The sequence below is a fragment of the Plecotus auritus genome (assembly GCF_963455305.1).
Source record: "Plecotus auritus genome assembly, chromosome: 5".
NCBI lineage: Eukaryota > Metazoa > Chordata > Mammalia > Chiroptera > Vespertilionidae > Plecotus > Plecotus auritus.
Genome location: NC_137776.1, coordinates 151,606,159 through 151,629,583, shown reverse-complemented (window position 1 = coordinate 151,629,583; position 23,425 = coordinate 151,606,159). Strand labels below are relative to the sequence as shown.

The window sequence follows — 23,425 nt, the reverse complement described above, 5'->3', positions numbered from 1 at the left end:
TATAGCTGAGAAAACAGCTATATTGTGGGTGAGGAATAAACTTGTCTTACCTAATGTGATCATACAGCAACCTCCTGATTTTTGTAGTGGCAGTTTACCTTTAAGAGGCAGAGGAGAAATGGATGAACAAAACAACCAGGTCACCAGCTTTGTAGGCCTTTCTTTCCCAAGATGAGCTAATTCTTAGGAATGGTTTTCCTTCTAATCGGCCTTAAGGACTCTCTGTTATATCAAAGGTCCTCCAGGGCAGTGCCTGTTCTTGAGAGCCCAACTAACAATGATCACATTATAGGGTTATTTAACAATATTGAAACACATTATCTTTTTTAACCTAAAAAGGTTAAAGTTTCTAAGTTCCCTGAGGAGGTTGATAGATGATATGAGCTCAGGAAAAGAGAATAAAGCAGGTAGCAATATGGCTTTTACTTCAGGACTAGGAGCCTGTGCTTTGCTGTTTTTTGCTTTAATCTTTTTTTCTCCTCCTTCTTCTTAAAGAAGACCCTTTAACATTTCATAAAATATTGGTTTGGTGGTGATGATCTCCTTTAGCTTTTTCTTGTCTGGAAAGCTCTATTTGTCCTTTGATTCTAAGTGATAGCTTTGCTGGGTAGAGTAATCTTGGTTGTTGGTCCTTGCTTTTCATCACTTTGAATATTTCTTGCCAATCCCTTCTGGCCTACAAAGTTTCTGTTGACATATCAGCTGACAATCTTATGGGAACTCCCTTGAAGGTAACTAACTGCTTTTCTCTTGCTGCTCTTAATATTTTCTCTTTGTATTTAACATTTTGCATTTTAATTATAATGTATATTGGTGTAGGCCTCTTTGGGTTCATCTTGTTTGGGACTTTCTGTGTTTTCTGGACTTGTATGTCTTTTTTCCTTCATTATTTTTTTACATAGGCTTTCAATTCCTTGCATACACTCTTCTCCTTCTATCACTCCAATGATGTGAGTGTTGGTATACTAGGTGTACCAGTTAATAATGCGGATTTTTTTCAATAGATGGAGTTACACATATGTTGATATATATGCGATTTGATATGTATGCTATTTTGTTGTATTGACAGCAAGCTTCAAAACTTCATATGTCAAATTTGCTGAAGGTGTTAACATCATAGATATTTTTACGCTTAAAAATGTTGAATTTTGTGCTAAAAAAAAAAGAGCATTTGCAGGAAGTTTTAATTCATTACTTTATTTTGAAGAAAAATTTATTGTATACTTCATGAAGCTTATGGTGAACATGCTCCATCTCAAGATACTTGTGAACACTGGTTTAAACGCTTTAAAAGTGATAATTCCGATGAGAAAGACAAAGAACGTCCAGGTCAATTGAAAAAGTTTGAAGACCAGCAGTTACAAGCATTATTGAATGAAGATGTGTGTCATACTCAAAAACAACTTGCAGAAAGATTAAACATTGCTCAGCAAACAATTTCTGACCATTTACAAGCAATGAGAAAGATTTTAAAGGAAGGAAAATGGGTGCTACATCAACTGAATGATAGACAAATGGAAAACTGAAAAGTCATCAGTAAAATGTTACTTCAATGGCACAAAAGAAAGTCTTTTTTTGCATCGAATTGTGACTGGCGATGAAAAGTGGATTTATTTTGAGAATCCCAAGTGCACAAAATCATGGGTTGATCCAGGTCAACCATCAACATCGACTGCAAGACCAAATCGCTTTGGAAAGAAGACAATGCTCTGCGTTTGGTGGGATCAGGAAGGTGTGGTGTATTATGAGCTTCTAAAACCAGGTGAAACCGTTAATACTGATCGCTACTAACAACAAATAATCAATCTGAACCATGCTTTGATTGTGAAACCACCAGAATGGGCTAGAAGACACAGCAAAGTAATTTTGCTTCATGATAACGCACCATCACACACTTGAAAATCAGTTGAAGACACATTAAAAGATCTTGCCTGGAAAGTATTAACCCACCTGCTGTATTCACCAGACCTTGCTCCTTCAGATTACCACTTGTTCCTATCAATGGCACACGCACTTTCTGAACAGCACTTCAAAACATACGAAGAAGTGGAAAATTGGGTCTCTGAATGGTTTGCCTCAAAACAAGAAAAGTTCTATTAGGACGTTATCCACAAATTACCTGAAAGATGGGGGAAATGTGTAGCTAGCAATGGACATTACTTTGAATAAGGCAATTTTGATATTTCTCTTGAAATTATCGTGTTTTCTTTAATTACAAAATCCGCCATTATTAACCAGTACACCTAGTACCTGAAGTTGTCCTAGAGGCTCCTTAGACTATCCTTGTTTTTTGGATTCTTTTTTTCTTTTTGCTGTTCTGCTTGGGTGTTTTCTGCTTCCTTATCTTCCAAATCTCTGATTTGGTCCTCTGCTTCATCTACTCCACTGTTGATTCCCTATAATATATTCTTCATTTAAGTTAATGTATTGTTCATTTCTGACTGGTTCTTTTTTATGGTTTCTTGTTCTACTTTTATGTTTCCTATCTCTTTGCTGAAGTTCTCACTAAGTTCATCTACTCTTCTGCTAAGTTAATTGAATATCCTTATAACCAGTGTTTTGGACTGACTCTGCATCTAGTAGGTTGTTTGTCTCCATTTTGTTTAGTTCTTTTTCTGGAGTTTTGTTCTCTTCTTTCATTTGGGACATGTTTCTTTGTCTCCTCATTTTGGTAGTCTCCCTGTGTTTCTATGTATTAGGTAGAGCTGCTATACCTCCCAGGCTTGGTAGAGTGGCCTAATGTACTAGGTGTGCTATGGCACAGACTCCCTGATCACCCAAGCTGGGCACTTGAGGTGCTCTCCCCCATGTGAGCTGTGTATATCTTCTTCTTGTAGTTGAGCCTTGATTGCTGTTGGTATGTCACTAGGAAGGATTTACCCCCAGGCCAAAGAGCTGCAAGGACTCGCTTGACCACCGACCTCTGACCACAGTGGAGGATTAGCTGTGCAGGGGCTAACCCCATAGAGCACAACTTATTTCAGCAAGGCTCTGGTGCCCTCTGAGTCTGCCCCTTGAGTGTGTTGCTTGTGGAGTGTTTGGGTGGTTGTGCTTCAATGTGGTCTGAAGCTGTCCACTGGGAGTGCTGGCTCTGGGGCTCCCGGGAAGTGCAGGCCAAGGTCAGCTGCTGCCTGTGTTCTGCCTGGGGCCACTCAACATTGGCTACAAAGTGATCTCCCTATGGCTGTTACTTGTGTTGGACTTGGAGTTGCCCAGGCAAGGCCATGTTGTGAACCAAGGCCAGCTGCTGCTAGTGCCATGCCTGGAACCAGTGAGGGGTACGGGGCTTGCTGAGGCCAAATGCTGCTTGATTGAGAGATTTTAGGAAAATCTGAAACATGAGCCAAGACAGACCATTTGTATGGAAAAGCCACTGGGAACAGCTTGGGTGGGTCTGTAAGTTGGGTGGCCATGGCCTCAGAGAATCACCAAGGTGGGGCAAACAGTGTGAGCCAGGTTGATGGAGTCTCACCCAACTGTGGGCTCTGCAGGAGAAGGGGCTTATCAAAAGACAGTGGCTTCTGCCAGCACCTCTGTCTAGGATAAAGCTGCCTCCCAGGTCTCACCCTGATGCTAGACAATTCAGTTCCTGTCTGTAGCATCTCTGGTATCTTTCAAGCTGCTGCTCTAGTGCTTGAGCTCAGAGGGAATAAATATGAGTGAGTCTTTGTGTGGTCTATTTAAGAGGAACTGCTTGGGACTCCAGCAGCCCTTCATCTCACTAAGCCTCAATACTTGCTGGTTTTTACAGCTAGAAGTTATGGGGACTTCTCTTCCTGGCATGGAACACTAGGATGGGAGGACTGGGACCCCTTGCTTCTTAGAGGAGACCTCTGCAGCCAAGATATCCCTCCCAATTTTTTTTTTTTTAAAGAAATTTCTTTTTTTTTAAAATATATTTTATTGATTTTTTGCAGAGAGGAAGGGAGAGGGATAGAGAGTTAGAAACATCGATGAGAGAGAAACATCGATCAGCTGCCTCCTGCACACCTCCCACTGGGGATGTGCCCGCAACCAAGGTACATGCCCTTGACCGGAATCGAACCTGGGACCCTTCAGTCCGCAGGCCGACGTTCCATCCACTGAGCCAAACCGGTTTCGGCTCTCTCCCAATTTTTATCCACCATACGTGGATATGGGACCAGCCTATTCTGCATCTCCACCCCTTCTACCAGTCTTGATGTAGCTTCTTTCATTCCCTAATTGTAGTCTTTCCATTCGGCCAGATTTCAAGTGGTTCTGAATGATGGTTGTTCTGTAGTTATTTGTAATTTTGATGTGGTTGTGGGAGGAGGTGAGTATTGCTGCCATCTTGACTGACGGCCTCATGTTATAATACTTATAATAATTTATATTAACAAATTGCATGTATCCTGTAAGGTTTTATTATTTACCTTTTTTGAGAAATTACCCTGAGATTTGGTTACAAAGAGGTGGTGAAAATAAATATTTGGTAACAGAAACTAGAATAAAAGTTTAAAGGCAATTTCTAATTCATTATTGTTGTTTTCCAAGCTCATTAAGGTACATTGTCAATAGAAGCATGTTATAATATAGAAAGTTCTCAGGCTAGCTCATGAACATTTAATTATCCTATGAGACATATTAAGTATGTCACTTAGAATACTAACTCAGCTATGCCTTACCACCACATGCAAAGTGTGAGTAAATACATTTGGATTTCCAAATTGAGAATATTTTGACTTAGCAGTGGAGTGGCGATGGCTCTGGATTTCTTCATTTGGTGGATTTGGATTGGAGGGGGATGCAGACCCTGAGCAGCAACACCGTAATTCTCCAAGTGTTCAGAACTGGGAATGTTGGTGGGGTGTAAAACAGTTGCCTCCTATTGCACTATGTATGGGCTTTGCACTCATTGGGGAGTACCTATGCTATGATGTTTTTAGTCTTTGCTTTCATAAAAATGAGTCCAAATAGTATTCAAAAGAATTTTCCATGAAGCTGTAGTTGAAGATAGAAGAACTTTTTAGAAGAAGAAGAGCTATATAGATTCTGAAAGAAGTATGTGTTCATGAAGCACAATAGTATTGTGAAATGAAACTTGGTATTTTTGGGGGGCAATGCATATTTTCAGCAATTGGATATTTTAAGAGTACTTATTTAATAACCTCTTAAGAATTTTGAGTAAGAAGATAAAAATAGACATTTAAAAATCATTTTCTGTTGTTGTTGGGTGGGGGAATTACTTGTAAGGTCTACACAAGTCCTTCTATGTACTCTCTGGATCGAGTAGTTGCTGGATTTCGAACACGAAGTCAAATCCTGCTGGGTCACATAGAAGAACAAGATGAAGTCCTCCACTGCCAATTTTCTGATAACAGTGATGATGAAGACTCAGAAGGCCAGGAGAAATCTGAAATTAGGTATGTTAAATATAGACTAGTTTAATAAACACATTATAATTTTATGATGCAATAAATATATACAGATGGAGGTTTTTTTCATTAAAATGTATCTTTTCTATTGAAATAACAGTAGGTAGTTTTTGATAAATGTGCTGTCAACTAATGCATTATGAAACCAGTGTTTGAACACAGTCATCAGTCTTAAATTGAAAAATAATTTTGCTTTTAGAGCTTATATATTTATTGGATATTAATTTTCAGGGAGAATGTTTTTGAATTTCCTGATTTTGCTGCCACAGTGGCAACAGATACAATGAATTTCTCACTAGGCCCAACATGGATGGGAATGTTAGTAAAGTTCTGTTTACCTTATACAGTATAATTAATAATTCTTTTAACATTATAGTCATTTTGGGGAAACTAATTTGAGGGCAGATTAGCAAATACTAACAGACAAGTTACCTTTGATCCTGATCTTTGTTTTTTTAGACATAGAAATCACTCATGGATTCAGAAGCCAGGCTCTGTTTGTTCTCTTAATGAATTGAACGATATTCATCATCAAACACAAAAGTCAAGTTTGGGGAATGAAGGTACACAGACTTTAAGTAATTTATATCTAATGTTTATAAGACACTTCTCTTTTTCTTCAGTCAATAATTTAAGAAGCATCTAGGAATTCTCAATGATGGAACTTGGTAGGAGTGTTTTCCTCATTGGTAGAACTTTCTGTATGTTCTGTGCTCTACTTCTAATTTTTTCATTCATTTTCACTCCTTAATAAAAAGTTTTTCCCACCAAACAATTCTGGCTAGAGTTACAGGCTAAATCTCTCAGAATGGGGATTTTACACTCAAGCCCAAGTTGCTATGCACTGTACTCTTGACTACTTTAAAATGTGTCTTACGTAATTTACTAGGTGTCTGCTTTCTTGCTTCATTGGCACACATGTCTACCATTAGTGATGTACCCTTGGCATTGGAGCCAAATAGTCTGCGGGTGCTCATAATAATCTAATACATATTATTTGATGCATAACAGCATAAAATGTTTATGTTCCAAAAACTATAGTAGGAAATTTTAACTAGTTTATCTTGGCCTATGAGTGCTTAAATCACAAAAAGTAAGAGTATAGAGAATATAAATAACATGACAAATAATCTCTATACTATGAAAATAGTCTTTTTAAAGAGGTTATGCATATAAGATTTAACAAAAACTCACCTGTATGTCACAAATAAATCTTAAGTAAATTAAAAAATGTGTAAGAAATATAGATAAGTACTAGTCAAATTGCCATTCTTGAACTGTTTGTTACTGATCTACAACCAGGAAAGAAACTTATGCCAGAATGTAAATCAGTGCACTAGCTCTTTCACTGAGGAAGTCTCCCTATGAAAAGAAAGATAAGCTGAACTTAATCTTAAATGGTGACGTAGTTGATATACGTTCTAGTGTAAGATAAGAACAAACAGTGCTGGCCCACACTCTAGTAGTCTGGTGTAGACTAGATTCTTTTATTACCAGAAGACTAAAAGTTAATAGGAAAAATTCACTATACCCACTTGGAGATTTTATACCTTTCTTAAATAACTCAAGTAAAAAACTCAAATTGCAGAATATTTAAGGGCAATGAAAAACTGTAACAGGCGTCCTCAAACTATGGCCCGTGGGCCACATGTGGCCCACCGAGGACATTTATCCGGCCCGCCAGGTGCCGCTGCCTGTCCTGCTTAGCAGCCGACTCGTCCCAGGCCCGCAGTGCGCATAGGAAATTGTTCGTAGTTTTTTTTTTAAACTATAGTCCGGCCTTCCAACGGTCTGATGAACAGTGAACTGGCCCCCTGTTTAAAAAGTTTGAGGACCCCTGCTGTATCAGAACCCATGGGATATGACGAAAGCCTATATAAAGACTCTTACTGTAAGCTAGAAAACTAAAATCCCAATTTCCGTGTATTTTTCCCTTTCCTGTTTCTGTCCCTTCTCTGCTATCTCTAGACACCTTCTGTGTTCACTTTTCTTTTTTAGTTCCATTTCTGTTGAATATTTTATAAGCAGATAGTTTTATTTTCCAATTTTGTTTCTTTCATTTTAAAGATTTAAAGATGGAATGTCTTCAGGAGAGTCAAGAGTTGAATTTGCAAAAATTAAAGCATTCAGAACTCATACTTACTGAAGCTAAACAAAAAATAAGAGAACTTACAATTAACATCAATATGAAGGAAGATCTGATTAAAGAATTAGTGAAAACAGGTAATAATAGCCTTTGAACCAGCTAATATAAGAAAGAAAAGTTTCTAAAATTTTCTGATGTGTAACATTTACTTTGGTTTTTGATGCTCAGCACACTCCACTGTAGCTTGGCATTTGGTATAACAAGGTGTGTTCGAAAGCCAATGTGTGGAGGTTAGTTATTAAAAGAACTTTGTTATATTGGGATTCATCTATGAATTTTTCTAACCAGTGTGCTTTCTGTGCTGTGTTGAAACTCTGTGGCACTTCCATTTTTGCCACTTTCAAAGAAACATTATACTAGGCATTTGGAAATATGTCTGGGATGTCTTTCTAACTTGTTTTAATAATAATTTATTTAAAATTATTAATCTATTTTTTGGATAGTTCATTTTTAACAGTAATCATAAACTTTATGTTTTAAATGTAGTTAATTTTTATTTCTCTAAAGATGTAAGGAGTTATTCTTGAGAGCTGTTCTCTTGAGCGAGCCAAGCTTTTACCTCTGACTTTTAGTCTCAAGTTTCTGCCAGGTTGGTTGTATGTGCCACACCTTCTCCTCACCCTCAGCTACATTACACTTGCCCTAAAAGTATGTCTCGTGCTTTTTTTTTTTTTTAAATCTTTATTGTTCAGATTATTACAATTTTTCCTCTTTCTTCCCCCCATAGCTCCCCTCTACCCGGTTCCCACCCCACCCGGATGTTGGTACACTTGAAGTTGTTCCAGAGGCTCCTTACACTATCTTCATATTTTTGGATTCTTTTTTCTTTTTGCTTTTCCGGCTGAGTGTTTTTTGCTTCTTTGTATGTCAGATCTTTGACTTGATTCTTGTGATCCTCTAGTCTGCTGTTGGATCTCTATATATTATTTTTTATTTCAGTCAGTGTATGCTTAATTTTTAGTTGGTCCTTTTTCATATCCTCGAGGGTCTCACTACATTTATCGGCCTTTTCTAAAAAATTCTTGAAAAACCTTATAAATGTGGTTTTGAACTCTATATCCAGTTGTTTGCTTTCCTCCATTTCTTTCATTTGTGACTTGTTTCTTTGTCTCCGCATTTTTGCTGCTTCCCTGAGTTGATAGAGTGGCTTTGTGTGCTAAGTGTCCTATAGGGCCCAGTGGCTCAGCTTCCCCAGTTACCTGAGGTGGACACTCATGGTGCACCCCTTTGTGGGCTGTGTGCACAGTCTTGTTGTAGTTAAGCCTTGATTGTTGTTGGTATCACTGGGAGGACTTGATCTCCAGGCCAATTGGCTGTGAGGATCAGCTTTGTCTATGCTGGGAGAACTTCTGTGCTGGAGACACTCTTATGAGACAAAACCTACAAGAGCTTCTGTGCTCAGCTTGGATGGGGTGGAGTCTCAGGGCGGAGCAGACAGCAATGGCTTCCCATCAGCCCTGCCCTACGAGGCCCCTGGGTCTCAGTGTCCCGCGGTAATCACTGCAAGCACCTCCGAGAGAAAGCCACCCTCGAGTTTCGCTCGCTACCAGACAGTCCAGTTTCCCCCCAAATGAGTCTGGGTCCCCAGAGTCTCGCCCGGAACTGGAGTTCAGAACCGTCAGGAGCTTTTGTCTCCCTCCCGGTTGAGAAAGCCAGCTGCGTACTCAGTTGCCAGCTCTCTCCGCACGCGCGCCTAGGTACCTCTGCCTTCTGCAGCTCCTCCGAGTCTCAGTGTGCTTTTCTCTTTCCTTCTAGTTGTAGAATTTCCACTCAGCCAGCCTTCCTGTGGTTCTGGATGATGTCCGTTTTGTCTTTTAGTTGTAGTTTTGAAATTGTTGTGCGAGGCAGCAGTTTAGGTGTTTACCTATGCTGCCATCTTGGTTTCTCCTGTCTCGTGCTTTTTGCACCCTCTCCTCCCCCAAATATACTCAAAGTATGAGCCTTGACTACTTTGAAATTCAGTTAAGAATTAGAGAAATAATGCCCTAACTGGTTTGGCTCAGTGGATAGAGCGTCGGCCTACGGACTGAAGGGTCCCAGGTTCGATTCCGGTCAAGGGCATGTACCTTGGTTGCGGGCACATCCCCTGTTGGGGGTGTGCAGGATGCAGCTGATCGACGTTTCCTTCTCATCGATGTTTCTAATTCTGTATCCATCTCCCTTTCTCTCTGTAAAAAATCAATAAAATATATTTAAAAAAAAAAGAATTAGAGGAATAAGAGACACTTGTGTTTCTTTTCCCCAATTCCAATGAAAAACAACTCTCTGGTCACATTTAGGGGAACCGAAGGAAATATTATCTTCCTTTTCTTCAAGCCCCAGGCTATACTCACACCCAAATTAAAAGAATTATGACGGGTCTCAACTCCTCTGCCTGTTTTTCTACTTCGCCCTCTTTCCTGCAAACTTGCTTTCTGGCTGACGGTCCTCCTTTCTAAACCGCCTCACCCTGCTCCTGTCCCAAAGCATTTCCTTCCTTCCTTATTCCTGGTGACCTGTGTGCTGTGCATCACCCCAGCTCCAGTCTCCTCAATGTCTAATTGAGTTTGAATATCTTCCTTCCTCACAGACAGGATCCCTGCCAGTAAAACTCTCTTAGGAGTATCCAAGAACTGATTTAGGGGGTTAAATAGCTTCTCCATCTCCCAAGATTTCAGTGTACTGCCTGTGGTAGTTGAGGATATTTACCCTTTAGATCAGTGGTTCTCAACCTTTCTAATGCGGCGACCCTTTAATACAGTTCCTCATGTTGTGGTGACCCCCAACCATAAAATTATTTTCGTTGCTACTTCATAACTGTAATTTTGCTACTGTTAATGAATCGTAATGTAAATATCTGTGTTTTCCGATGGTAGGCTCTACAGCAGCTAGCAGGGTCGCCTAAGACCATCGGAAAACACAGATATTTACATTTCGATTCATTAACAGTAGCAAAATTACAGTTATGAAGTAGCAACGAAAATAATTTTATGGTTGGGGGTCACCACAACATGAGGAACTGTATTAAAGGGCCGCGGCATTAGAAAGGTTGAGAACCACTGCTTTAGATTATCACACCATGGGGTATTGCATCCTGGATGCTTTAATATAGAGGACACCTGAACTTACACAGAGAAGGTCCTCTTTTTACTCGTTAGAACCACGGACAGTTTGGAGCTTTCCAAAGGACCCTTAGGGATGGTGACTAGCAAGAGGGTCAATATGTGCTTACTTTTCAAATGTGCCTCAATGAAGATTTCTCCTGAATAGCAACTACTTCAGACAATAATAACTATACTGTATTTCATCAATTCTGATACACATTTTTCACATTTTAATATCTCTAAAATCAGGATGTATGTCATAATCACTGGCATCTTAACATATTGTCATGTCATTGGTTAATTGGCACTGTACCTTTTTTCTTAGTTCATAAAATATTGGTGTGTTGAATACTTTATAAGAGCTTTACATTCATTAAAATATAGTAGTTGTATGTATTTTAAAGTTGGTCAAATTATCACAGAGTTGCAGAGCCAGTGCATTTAGTTCAAGAACTCCTTTTTAAGAAAATATTAAGAGATTTTCAGTATAATAGTGTGAGAAACTGTCCCTGGAAATTATTCATCCCATGACCTCTGGACTCTTACTTATCTCTGCCATGAGTTTGCTAATCTAGTTTAGGGACAGTTGACTCTTCAAAACCAAGTTTTTAGGTTTAGTAGCTGGGCTTAGAATGAAAAGAGATACAGAAATATCTTACTCTGTTTTTTTCTGTGTTCTAAATATTTGTAAGAAAAGCATTGAGTGATAGAAACATCAATGATAAGAGGGAATCATTGATTGGCTTCCTCTCACATGCCCCACACGAGGGTCGAGCCTGCAAGTCAGGCATGTGCCCTGACAGGGAATCACACCATGACCTCCTAGTACATATGTCAACACTCAACCACTGAGCCATGCCGGCCGGGCCCAGCTGGCTTTTTGAGAATAGAGCATTTTTTGCCCTAGCCAGTTTGGCCAGCGGATAGCGCGTTGGGACTAAAGGGTCCCAAATTAGATTCTGGTCAAGGGCACATACCTCGGTTGCAGGCTCCCTGGGCCCTGGTGGGAGTATGTGGGAAGCAACCAATTGATGTGTCTCTCTCACACCGGTGTTTCTCTCTGTCTCTCCCTCTCCACTCCACTCTCTCTAAAAAGCAATGGGAAAAATATCCTTGGGTGAGGATTAAAAAAAAAAGAGTAGAGCATTTTTATGTTTTTGATGTTTTACTTAGTTTTTTAAAAAATATATAATTTATAATTGTTATTATTATTATTTTGGTGAAGGTAATGATGCCAAGTCTGTAAGCAAACAGTATTCTCTGAAAGTAACAAAACTTGCCCACGAAGCAGAACAGGCAAAAGTGGAATTAATTGAGACAGAAAAGCAGCTACAGGAACTGGAAAACAAAGATCTGTCTGATGTTGCTTTGAAAGTAAAATTACAGAGGGAGTTCCGTAAAAAGATGGATGCCGCAAAGCTGAAAATCCAGGTAATTTAAAAATGTAATTGAGGAAACCTATTTAAAGCTTTCTGCTTTTGAGGATTCTTATACCTAGTTATGAAAAAAATAGGACTCAGTTTTTACTAGCAAGACAAACTGGAATACAACTTTTCTTTTCCAGAGTACTGGTAGGTTTACATAATTTCGACCAGGGTAATGTATTTCTGCATTTAAGAAGTACATTATTTTAATCTTTTCTAAAAAACCATAAGGTAAGAAATAAAGATAACACAGAAATAATGTCATTTTTGGAAGGACATGCAGTTTTAGAAATTTCTGTGCCTTTGACATATCTGTGCACAACTGTTGGGGGAGGGCATGAGGAAGATGATGAGGATGGTGGTGGGAGTGAGGAGGAGCATGATAGTTACCAGTTAAGTGTCTATAAGGTGCCATATACATCCTGGGTGTCTTGTATGCATTACTTAATCATTATTTAATCCATTGAAGTGGGTATTTTTTACCCTATTTTATAAATGAGCAAGCTGAAATTTAGAAAGGTGAAAAAACTATTTAAGGATCACATAGTTATGACAATACCATCTTTCAGTATTCTAACATATACCATTTTAAATATTGAAATGCTACATTTTTTTGTTTTGTTTTGGTATAATGAAGTTATTTCAGTTCATAAAACAAATTTTTAAAATTGAAAAACCCTGAAATTTGTATTCTTTGTGTTATTATATATGTATCTATATGCTGCATTAATATTTTGATGCTAATTGGTACACTTGAGCATCTGTGGAATAAATGCAAAAGATAGTGATATCCTTTCTCACTTTTTAAAAAAAATGTTTTTATTGATTTTAGAGAGAGTAAGGAAGAGGGAGAACAAGAGAAACATTACTGTGAGAGAGAGACATCGATTGGTTGCCTCCTGCACGCCCCCCTACTGGGGATCAAGCCCAAAACCTGGGCATGTGCCCTGACCAGGAATTGAACCAGGTACCTCTTGGTGCATAGGTTGATGCTCAACTACTGAGCCACACCAGCTGGGCTCTCACTTTTAAATAAGATTTTCAGTTCTTATAGTGGTATAGAAAAGACATTAAATGCTAGTATCATTTTGCTGCAGTTTTGCAATTACTGTCAAAATTAAATATAAGGTCAATTTTGTATTATTTTAATATTTACCATGTACATGTAATATTTTTTAATTAAAATACTCAATAAAAAGCAAAGAGATTAATTTTGTTCTGTTTGGGTGTCAGCATCAGGAAGCCTCATCCTTTATATCTAGTGAAAATTATGGTGGTTTCTCAATTGTAAAAGTAAAAATGTAAAAAACAATTGTGAATTTATACAAAAAAAAAATCTATGCAAAGTGCTTATCCTTGCCATTGAATGAAAAGTTTTAAGTTTATGAGAGATGCAATTTTTTCATTTTGAAATATTCCATATGATCCCAGGTCTTACAGAAGAAGCAACAAAATAGTAAGAAGTTGGCATCACTTTCAATCCAAAATGAGAAACGTGCTAATGAATTAGAGCAGAGTGTAGATCACATGAAATATCAAAAGGTACAGCTGCAAAAGAGACTTCGAGAAGAAAATGAAAAAAGGAAGCAATTGGATACAGAAATTCAGCGGGATCAACAAAAAATCAAAGTAATATTGTCATACTTTCCTGCTAAATATGAAATGGCTCAGAGCTGAGGAAGCCAAGGTCTTGATTTTACTTGTGAGGTATCTCATCTTGGCCTCTCCTTGGCTGCTGTCCTCATTCTCTTTAAAGCTTTGTTCACCTACATAGTAAAGCCTATTTATTGAATTCTGAGTACTGTCTTGAAGGCTTTGACTTCATAAAAGAAAGTTCAGTGATACCGTTTCTTAACTGTAGTTGCGACTGTCAAAAACATATAAAGCCAGCTTTCTAAATAACATCTGACATTTGAATAGGATTTACAGTTTTCAAAGTGCTTTGAAATGCATTGTCCATGTGGTGGCATGGAAAAAAGTACAAGGTAAAATGGTACCATTTTACTCAGTGAGCAGAAGAGTGATCAAACCTGTACGTCCAGCAGTTTTATAGAGTGGATTGGGATGGGGAGGAACTAGTGGTGTGGTGTCAGCCTGGGCTCTGGAGCCAGGCTAGCATAGGTTTAAATCCCATCTCTCTCCGTTCCTAGCTGGATCGTTTATTGAGAAAATCACTTACCCTCTCTGAGTCTGTTTATTCATATCGATAATAGCCTTACTAATACTTGCCTCACAGGACTCTTTTGAAGAAAGAGGAGGATGATCACCATCATAATAACAATAACAAACACTTATCTAGCACTACATACCAGTCTCTTCTCTTGAAATGTTAAGCCAAACCCACAGCTTAGAACATAATTGGAGATTTCCTAGATACTTAATTTTGGAATATAATCTATTCTCAGACCTTTAAAAAAATCATAGAATTTAGTGATGGAAGTGAACTTAAAAAGTATTTAAGCCAAGCTACTGATTCCTTTTTTAAACAGCTTTATTGAGATATACTTCACATACCATACAATTCACCCATTTAAAGTAGACAGTACAATGGAATTTGATATATTACAATTAATTTATAAGTTGTGGTAAAAGATATGTAACATGAAATATGTCATTTTAAACATGTTCAATTGTACAGTTCAGTGGCATTAATTACATTCATAATGTGCAACTATCACTACCTATTTCCAAAACTTTTAGCATATTTTCAAGGTTTATCCACATTGTAGCATGTATCAGAACCTCATTCGTTTTTAAGGTTGTATTCCATTGTATTCATATACCACATTTTATTTTTCCATTCATTTGTTGTTAGATGTTGGGTTGTTTTCACCTTCGGCTATTGGGAATAATGCTGTGATAAACACTGGCATACAAGTAATTAAGTCCCTGCTTTCAATTTCTTTGGAATTGAAATACCTAGGAGTAGAAATACCTAGGGTCATATGTTAATTCCATATTTACATTTTTTGAGGAAGCACTAACTATTTTCAGTAGATGCAGCATTAGTTTACATTCTCGCCAGGATGTACAAGGGTTTTAATTTCTCCACATCTTCGCCAACACTTGTTGTTTTCTCTGTGTGTGTGTGTGTGTGTGTGTGTGTGTGTGTGTGTGTGTTTTGTTACAGACATTCAAGTATGTCTGAAGTGATATTTCATTGTGGTTTTTATTTGCACTTCCCAAATGACTAATGATGTTCAGCATTTTTTCATGTGCTTATTGGTCATTTGTATATCTTCTTTGGAGAAATGTCTATTCAGGTTGTCTACTTTTTTTGGTTCCTATTCCAACCTGTTTTTATTTTAATTTTTAATTGAATTTATTGGGGTGACATTAGTTAATAAAATTAGGGTGAAAAGGGTGAAAGGAGTAAGAAAAAACAAAACTCCTCAGACACAGACAACAGCATGGTGATTACAAGAAGGGAAGGGGGTGAAGAGAGGAGGTAGGTAAGGGTAAAGGGGAAATAAATGGTGATGGAAGGAGACTTTGTCTACTTTTAATTGGATTGTTGATCTTTGGTTGTTGAGTTATAGGAGTTCTTTATATACTAGTAGTCTAGGCATTAAACTCTATCAGATACATGGCGTCCAATATTTTATCCCATTCTATAGGTTGTCTTTAAACTTTGTTGATAATACTCATCAATGCAGCAACGTTTTTAATTTTTATGAAATCCAGTTTATTTTTTCTTTTGTAACTTGTGCTTTGGATGTCATATCTAACAATCCATTGCCAAATCTAAGATTGTGAAGACTTACCCCTGTGGGTTTTTAAAAGAATTTTATGGCTTTAGCTCTTATATTTAATAGGTCGTTGATCTATATTTAGTTAATTTTTGTATATGGTGTGAAATAGAGGTCCAACTTCATTCTTTTGCATTGGAAATCCAATTGTCCTAGAAGCATCTGCCCTGGTCAAAAATCAATTGGCTATAGATTTATGGATTTATTTCTAAACTCTCAATTCTATTCTGTTTGTGTACATATCTGTCCTTATGCCAGATTACTGTGGCTTTGTAGTATTTTGAAGTTGGGTAGTAAGATCTTTTCTTTTTCTTTCTTTTCAAGATTGTTTTGGCTATTTGAGGTCTCTTGCAATTCTGTATGAATTTAAGGATCAACTTTTCCATTTCTGCAAAAAGCCATTGGAATTTTGATATGGATTACTTTGAATCTGTAGATCTCTTAGTATAGTATTGACATCATTACAATATAATGTCTTCCTATTCATGAGCATTTATTTAAGTCTTTAATTTCTTTCAGCAAGGTTTTATAATTTTCAGTGTAGTAGTCTTTTACTTCCCTGGTTAAATTTATTCCCAGATACTTTATTCTTTTAGGTGTTATTATAAATGGAATTTTCTTAATTTCCTTGAGTTACTCATTCTTAATCATAATGGTAATAATTATTATTATGGCAGTAGTTAATATTTATTGAGTATCCTCAATTAATCTACGCTAAGCACTTATGTGCTTTAACATATTTACTTCTTCTTCTATATTTCCAACTTTTCCTTTTCTTCTAGAATCCTTCTTTAAACACCTTAGATTTTATTCATCCTAAAATTATCCGTCTTATACTACTCTCTCTTCCTTCATAACCAAACTTCTTAGAAAAGTTTATATATTTATTTGTTTTCTCTGCTTCCATTCATTCTCTTATCCTCTCTAGTCTGGCTTTTGGCTCTCAGCTTTACCATCATTTTCAAAGCTCTCAGTTTACTAGTGCTCTTTGTCACTAAAGTCCTTGTCTTAACCAGTTAACTGCCACGCATTCAAAGACGCTTTTATCTTGCTTGCATCTATAGACACTTATGGCGTACAAAGGGTTAACACCACCTCAGTTGCATCTAGCACAGTTCACTACTCCCTCCATCTTGAAATATTTCCCTCTTTGCCTTTGTGAAATTATTCTCTCCTTGTTTTTTTTCTTTCTGATTGATTTCTTATTGTCTGTCTTGACTAGCTCATCCTACACTATCAGTCCTTTACATATGGGAATTCTTCAAGGCTCTAGCCTGTGCCCTCATCTTCTATATTCTATCCTGGGTGACCTAATTTTTTCCATGGCTGCAGTTAAATTCTAACAACTCCCAGATTTAATCCTTGATCCCAGATTTGCTCTTTGAGCCCTAGATTCATATCTGACTATTGATATCTTCATTAAGTTATCCTATAGATAAATTTATGATCTTCCTTAATAATCTCCTTATTTTCCCCACTCGCTGCTTCCTTCATGGAGGAGAAAATAGAGTTTTCTAATGTGCTTTATATGATATCTCAATCTGTTTAGTTGGTTAAGCTAGAAATTTGATAGTCATCCTTGACTCTGTCCTCTCCCTTATCACCCATATCCAATGAATCGCTAAGTCCTATAGATTATATCTTTTAAATATCTTGAATTTGTTCAGTTCTCATTTCTACTGCCAGTAACCTAGTCTCTTTGTTACAGTCCTTCCTCCAATGTAAGGATCAGGCTTGCCTGTCAGTCTCACGGTCTTTCTATCTCAGCTTCTCATCCCTCATAGGCCCTGGCTAAACCAACAAGACACAAAACTCTCTAAATCTATGCTTAGGGAAAAGAAAAAACTTGGTCAGAGTGCATAGAACGCTGAAGTGTAATTCTATCTATAACTTAAGCTTTTTATGTTGTTATGTAGGACAATTTTGTTCCTTTAGCCATATTTTGCATTTTAGGGAAATGACCCATTTAAGGGGGAGAATAAGTATTCCAGAAAAAGGAACAGTGTGCCCCAAAGAAATATTGAAGTTTGTACTACTTTATGCACAAATAGAAAACCTGCTCACAGTCCTAAAGCCTATCTTGCCCTCTTTTTGGATCTAATACTCCTCTTTGTCCATTTTCCACTCAACTAAGCCATTTCCAGAGAATATTATGACTTCTGCATGGGTTCTCCTTAGAGCAGCAATTCTTAACTCATGTCCATGGATGAGCTATAAAGAAAAGATATGGGAACTCCTGGAAGTGTGGGCCATAGTGTGATCTTGAGCTTTTTACTCCTTTAAGCACCATTTTCCTCATCTATAAAATGTAGTTTATAACAATCCTTGGCAATAGGATTATTCTGAGGATTAAGTGGTGTCCTTAAGTAGATATAAAAAGGCTAGCACAATGCCAGGGATTACAGTATAAAATAAAGGCAGTAATGTCTATTGTGATATGCAGAAGAGGGAAATAGACCTACTGCAGTATTCTTTTTTTTTTTTTTTTTTTTAAATAAATCTTTATTCAGATTATTACAATTATTTCTCCTTTTTTCCCCCATAGTTCCCCTCCAGCCATTTCCCACCCCACCTTCTGCCCTTACCTACCCCCCACTGTCCTCATCCATAGGTGTATGATTTTTGTCCAGTCTCTTTATGAACCCCCCCATACCCCTTTCCCCCTGAGAATTATCAGTTCACTCCCTTTCTATGCCCCTGATTCTATTGTATTCACCAGATTATTCTGTTCCTCAGGTTTTTAATTCACTTGATTTTTAGGTTCACTTGTTGATAGATATGTATTTGTTGTTCATAATTTTTATCTTTCCTTTTTTCTTCTTCCTCTTCTTTAAGAATACCTTTCAGCATTTCATATAATACTGGTTTGGTGGTGATGAACTCCTTTAGCTTTTTCTTGTCTGTGAAACTCTTTATCTGCCCTTCAATTCTGAATGATAGCTTTGCTGGGTAGAGTAATCTTGGTTGTAGGTTCTTGCTATTCATCACATTGAAAATTTCTTGCCACTCCCGTCTGGCCTGCATAGTTTCCGTTGAAAAGTCAGCTGACAGTCGTATGGGTGCTCCCCTGTAGGTAACTAACTGTTTTTCTCTTGCTGCTTTTAATATTCTCTCTTTGTCTTTTGCTCTTGGCATTTTAATTATGATGTGTCTTGGTGTAGTCCTCTTTGGATTCCTTTTGTTTGGGGTTCTGTGGGCTTCCTGGACTTGTAAGTCTATTTCTTTCACCAGGTGGGGGAAGTTTTCGGTCATTATTTCTTCAAATAGGTTTTCAGTATTTTGCTCTCTCTCTTCTTCTGGCACCCCCATAATTCTGATGTTGGTACGCTTGAAGTTGTCCCAGAGTCTTCTTACATTATCTTCAACTTTTTGTATTTTTTTTTTTGCTTTTTGCTTTTTCGGTTGAGTGTTTTTTGCTTCTTTGTATTTCAATTCTTTGACTTGATTTTTGTGTTCCTCTTGTCTGTTTTTGGGTCTCTGTATAATATTTTTTATTTCAGTCAGTGTATGTTTAATTTCTAGTTGGTCCTTTTTCATCTCTTCGAGGGTCTCGTTATATTTATCGGCCTTTTCTAGGATATTCTTAAAAAGCCTTATAACTGTGGTTTTGAATTCTATATCCAGTCGTTTGTTTTCCTCCATTTCTTTCGTTTGTGATCTGATTCTTAGACACCGCATTTTCACTGCTTCCCTGAGTTGGTAGATTTGTGTGCTAGGTTTCCAATTTGGCCCAGTGGGTCTGCCTCCCCAGTTAACCTGAGGTGGACACTCTTGGTGCACCCCTTTGTGGACTGTGTGTACAGCCTTGTTGTAATTAAGTCTTTATTGTTGTTGGTATCACTGGGAAGAATTGACCTCCAGGCCAGTTGGCTGTAAGGATCAGCTGTGTCTATGCTGGGAGAAGTCCGGTGCTGGAGACAGCCTTATAGGATTAGACTTGCCAAATTGCAATAGCCTCTGTGCTCAGCTTGGATGGGGTGGAGTCTCAGTCTTGGCTTCCCATCAGCCTTGCCCTTGCTAGCACGTGTGTGCCTTCAGTCCTCTGCCTTCCCGGCTCCCGATTCTCCGCCCGAGAGTCCAGACTCCCCCCACAAGAGCGTGGGTCTCCGGGGGCTCGCCTGGAACTGGGGTTCACTGCAGTCAGAACTGGGGCTCACTTCAGTCAGAACTGGGGTTTTGTGCCGTCAGGAGCCTCTCACTCCCTTCCGCTAGGGAAAGCCTGTGGCAGCCTCCCGCAGCCTTTGTGCGCACTGGCGCGAGCGGACTTTCAGTCTTCCGCCTTCCCCGGCTCCCGAGTCTCCGCCCGAGAGTCCAGACTCCCCCCACAAGAGCGTGGGTCCCCAGGGGCTCGCCCGGAATAGGTGTTCAGTGCAGTCAGAACTGGGGTTCAATGCGGTCGGGGGCTCCCTTCCCCCTTCCGCCAGAGAAAGCCAGCCAGGCACTCCGCCGCCCTTCCTCTCTGCGCGCACAAAGACCCTTTGCCGTACCTCCAATTCTCTGTGAGCTTTTCTCCTTCCTTCTAGTTGTAGAATTTTCACTCAGTCAGCTTTCCTGCGGTTCTGGATGGTGTCCGTTCTGTCTTTTAGTTGTAGTTTTGAAATTGTTGTGCGAGGCAGCAGTTTAGGTGTTTACCTATGCCGCCATCTTGGTTTCTCCTCTGCAGTATTCTTTTAAAGCGTATGTGGAAGGACAGAAATAGTAGAGTTAGCTCCAAGTATAAGGTACCTTTACTTAAGCATCCTGAAGTTGCTGTGACTATGACAGGAGCCAAACTATAACTATGAACTAGATCTAGGGAAGCATGAAAAATTGGTGGGTAGTAAGTATAATTCACTCATAATGCATGCAGAGAACATTTATTTAGTTTATAGCAGACTTGCGTTCTTTGTGACACCCCCTGTCCCTGCCCAGTCCATGTCATGATAATTGCTGGAAACATGAGAATTAACCAAATGTCCAGTCTGTTTAAACCTTTTCTGTGAATTTAAACATTTCCTTTAAATAATTCTTAGCTCTCTTGAATAAGAATATTTAGACTTTTAGCCTCTTTCACCCTGTGCTTCTCTCCCTAACATGGAATCCAATGTATGTGGTGATTGGGTGTGTACCTTTTCATTGCATCCTATGGAGGAAGTGGCCCCCTGAGTTTCATTTGGTCTTTGGATGTAACTGACTGGAATCTGCTCTCCCTTGTCAACCTTTCCCTGCTGGCCCCTGATGATGAAACTCATGGCTGGTATGACTCATAGTCTGGTCTTGATTTCAGCGTAGCATGGAGGTGCTTTGACTTCATCTCATTTCCTAGTGGCATTATAAATCCCTATTGAGCCTACTAGGTCTTCCACCTATCCTGCTAACCTTGTGGTCTATCCTCATCTTCATTTTGCAGGTCATTTCTCCATGATAACTGACCCCCATTGCTCCCAACTCAGGGTCCTTGTCACCTGAGGCTGAGGGGTTCAATTAGTCTGTTTCCTGACTGTACCTTGCTCTTTCAGCAAGGCTGGGCAATCCCATGTGGGAGTGGGGCCTCTGCACTCTACATTCTCTCTCTCTCTACCCTCAGTGATACCTTTACTTACCACCCCCTTTCTTTCTTTTTTTTTTTTTAAATATATTTTATTGATATTTTACAGAGAGGAAGGGAGAAGGATAGAGAACTAGAAACATCGATGAGAGAGAAACATCAATCAGCTGCCTCCTGCACACCTCCCACTGAGGATGTGCCCGCAATCAAGGTACATGCCCTTGACCGGAATCGAACCCGGGACCCTTCAGTCCGTAGGTTGAAGCTCTATCCACTGAGCCAAACCAGTTTCGGCTACCACCCCCTTTCTGAGCCAAAACTTAAGAGAGGAAAATTGGGACACACATCTTTTTTTTTTTTAATCCTCCCTCGAGGGTATTTTTACCCCCATTGATTATAGGGAGAGTGGAAGGGAGGGGGAGAGACAGAAAGAGAGAAACACTGATGTGAGGGAGACACATCGATTGGTTGCCTCCCCCACACACCCAGACCAGGGCTGGGGATCGAGCCTGCAACCGAGGTATGTGCCTTTGACCGGAATCGAACCCGAGACCCATCAGTCTGTGGACCAACACTAACCACTGAGCCAAACCAGCTAGGGCAGGACACACATCTTTCTTACTGTCTCTTTTCTCCTTTCTGCTATTCCCAGGGCTAGAAAATGGTAGACTTCCTTTTTACTTTCTTTATATCAGTACGTCTGAAATTACCTGTGGAAAAGGTACAATTTTTATTTTATTACTAATATATCACAGCCCAATATATCTATATTTTTAATCCTCACATAGGATATTTTTCCATTGATTTTTAGAGAGAGTGGAAGAGAGAGGGAAAGACAGAGTGAAATATTGATGTGAGATAAACACATTGATTAGTTGCCTCCTGCACACTCCCTGACCAGGACCGGAGCTCAGTGCAACCATGGTATGTGCCCTTGACCAGAATCAAACCCTGGACCCTTCAGTCCACAGACCAATGCTCTATGCACTGAGCCAAACCAGGGCCAGCCCAATACTTTTTTAAAACATTAACTATTTTAATAAAAATTAAAATATAAAAGTCCATCTTTTAATTATTATATTCAACAGACATAAAATTATTCTGTCAAATTGCTATAAATTTCTAAACACACTCCATGTCTGTACTTCTCTATCATGGACCATGGGGATAGTATGTGGACTAGCCCCCTTTGATTCATGACCTCCTTCCTGATTCCTGCTAAACTATAGTGGTGACAGAGGCATCTTCTCTAAATCTGAAGAGCACTGTGAGCAACGGGCCTCTCTGATATGATCCTTAAGATGTGGATGGAAACTAAAGGAATTTGGAAAATACCCTTCACAGGACCATGATCTGTTTTGCAAGGCTATTCTCATGCTGCAAAATCTGATTTTTGAATGCCAGAAATAGACTGCTACTTTTTACATTTCTATTGTCATAAATCCTAATATCCCCATGACAGATGGGTGCCTTGTATGTACTAACTGAGGGTAATGAGTTCAGAAAGGCACAAGAGAAAAGCACATTTATAATTTTCAGACTCATCCATGTTACACTAATTTGTAACACTGGGAAAGAATGAAAAACACACACACACAACAACCCTTAGTTTTGTTAGTAAAACCTGATTTTTTTTGCTGTTAGATTTTATTGCTTCAGTGAGGGACTAATGTTATTTTCTTTTCAAATGGCCCCGACTTCATCTACTCTCTTTCTTTTTGCAACTAAGAAAGCAAATGTTAAGAAAATGATTATTTTCATAGTAATCATTGGCCACTATGAAAGCCATAAGGTATTTCTGATTTCTGTTTTCTGTAGGAACTAAAGTTAAAAACAGAACTGGAAGAAGGTCTGAAACTGAAAGCTGAGGACCTAGATGCATTTAAGATGGAAAGAAGAAAAGGTTTGTTTGGAAGTATAGACCAACTCCAGGTTTGTCAATTCTATTTAGTGTTTTTTGGTTTTTCTTCTATTTGGTGATTGTCTAAATAGAGGTAAAAAATGGTGAACTCTGAATAAAATCTTCAAACACTAGATTTTGCAACTTAAGGGTAAAATTTATATTTCTTCTGAAACTTTTCTGTTATTAAAAATTATTTT

The 23,425-nt window shown here is 38.6% G+C and overlaps 1 protein-coding gene across 2 annotated transcripts in view; it reads left to right on the top strand.

Annotated features, from left to right (window-relative positions):
• The window catches only part of QNG1 (Q-nucleotide N-glycosylase 1), a gene marked incomplete at its 5' end in the record, with an annotated part of 112,945 nt that overhangs the window by 62,999 nt on the left and 26,521 nt on the right, over positions 1-23,425 (top strand). For both annotated transcript variants that reach the window (XM_080668370.1, XM_080668371.1), the window contains 6 exons: positions 5,215-5,384; positions 5,856-5,959; positions 7,464-7,619; positions 11,851-12,056; positions 13,481-13,678; positions 23,144-23,257. In XM_080668370.1, coding sequence (XP_080524496.1) covers positions 5,215-5,384; positions 5,856-5,959; positions 7,464-7,619; positions 11,851-12,056; positions 13,481-13,678; positions 23,144-23,257 — 948 coding nt within the window. The remainder of the gene's footprint in view (positions 1-5,214; positions 5,385-5,855; positions 5,960-7,463; positions 7,620-11,850; positions 12,057-13,480; positions 13,679-23,143; positions 23,258-23,425) is intronic.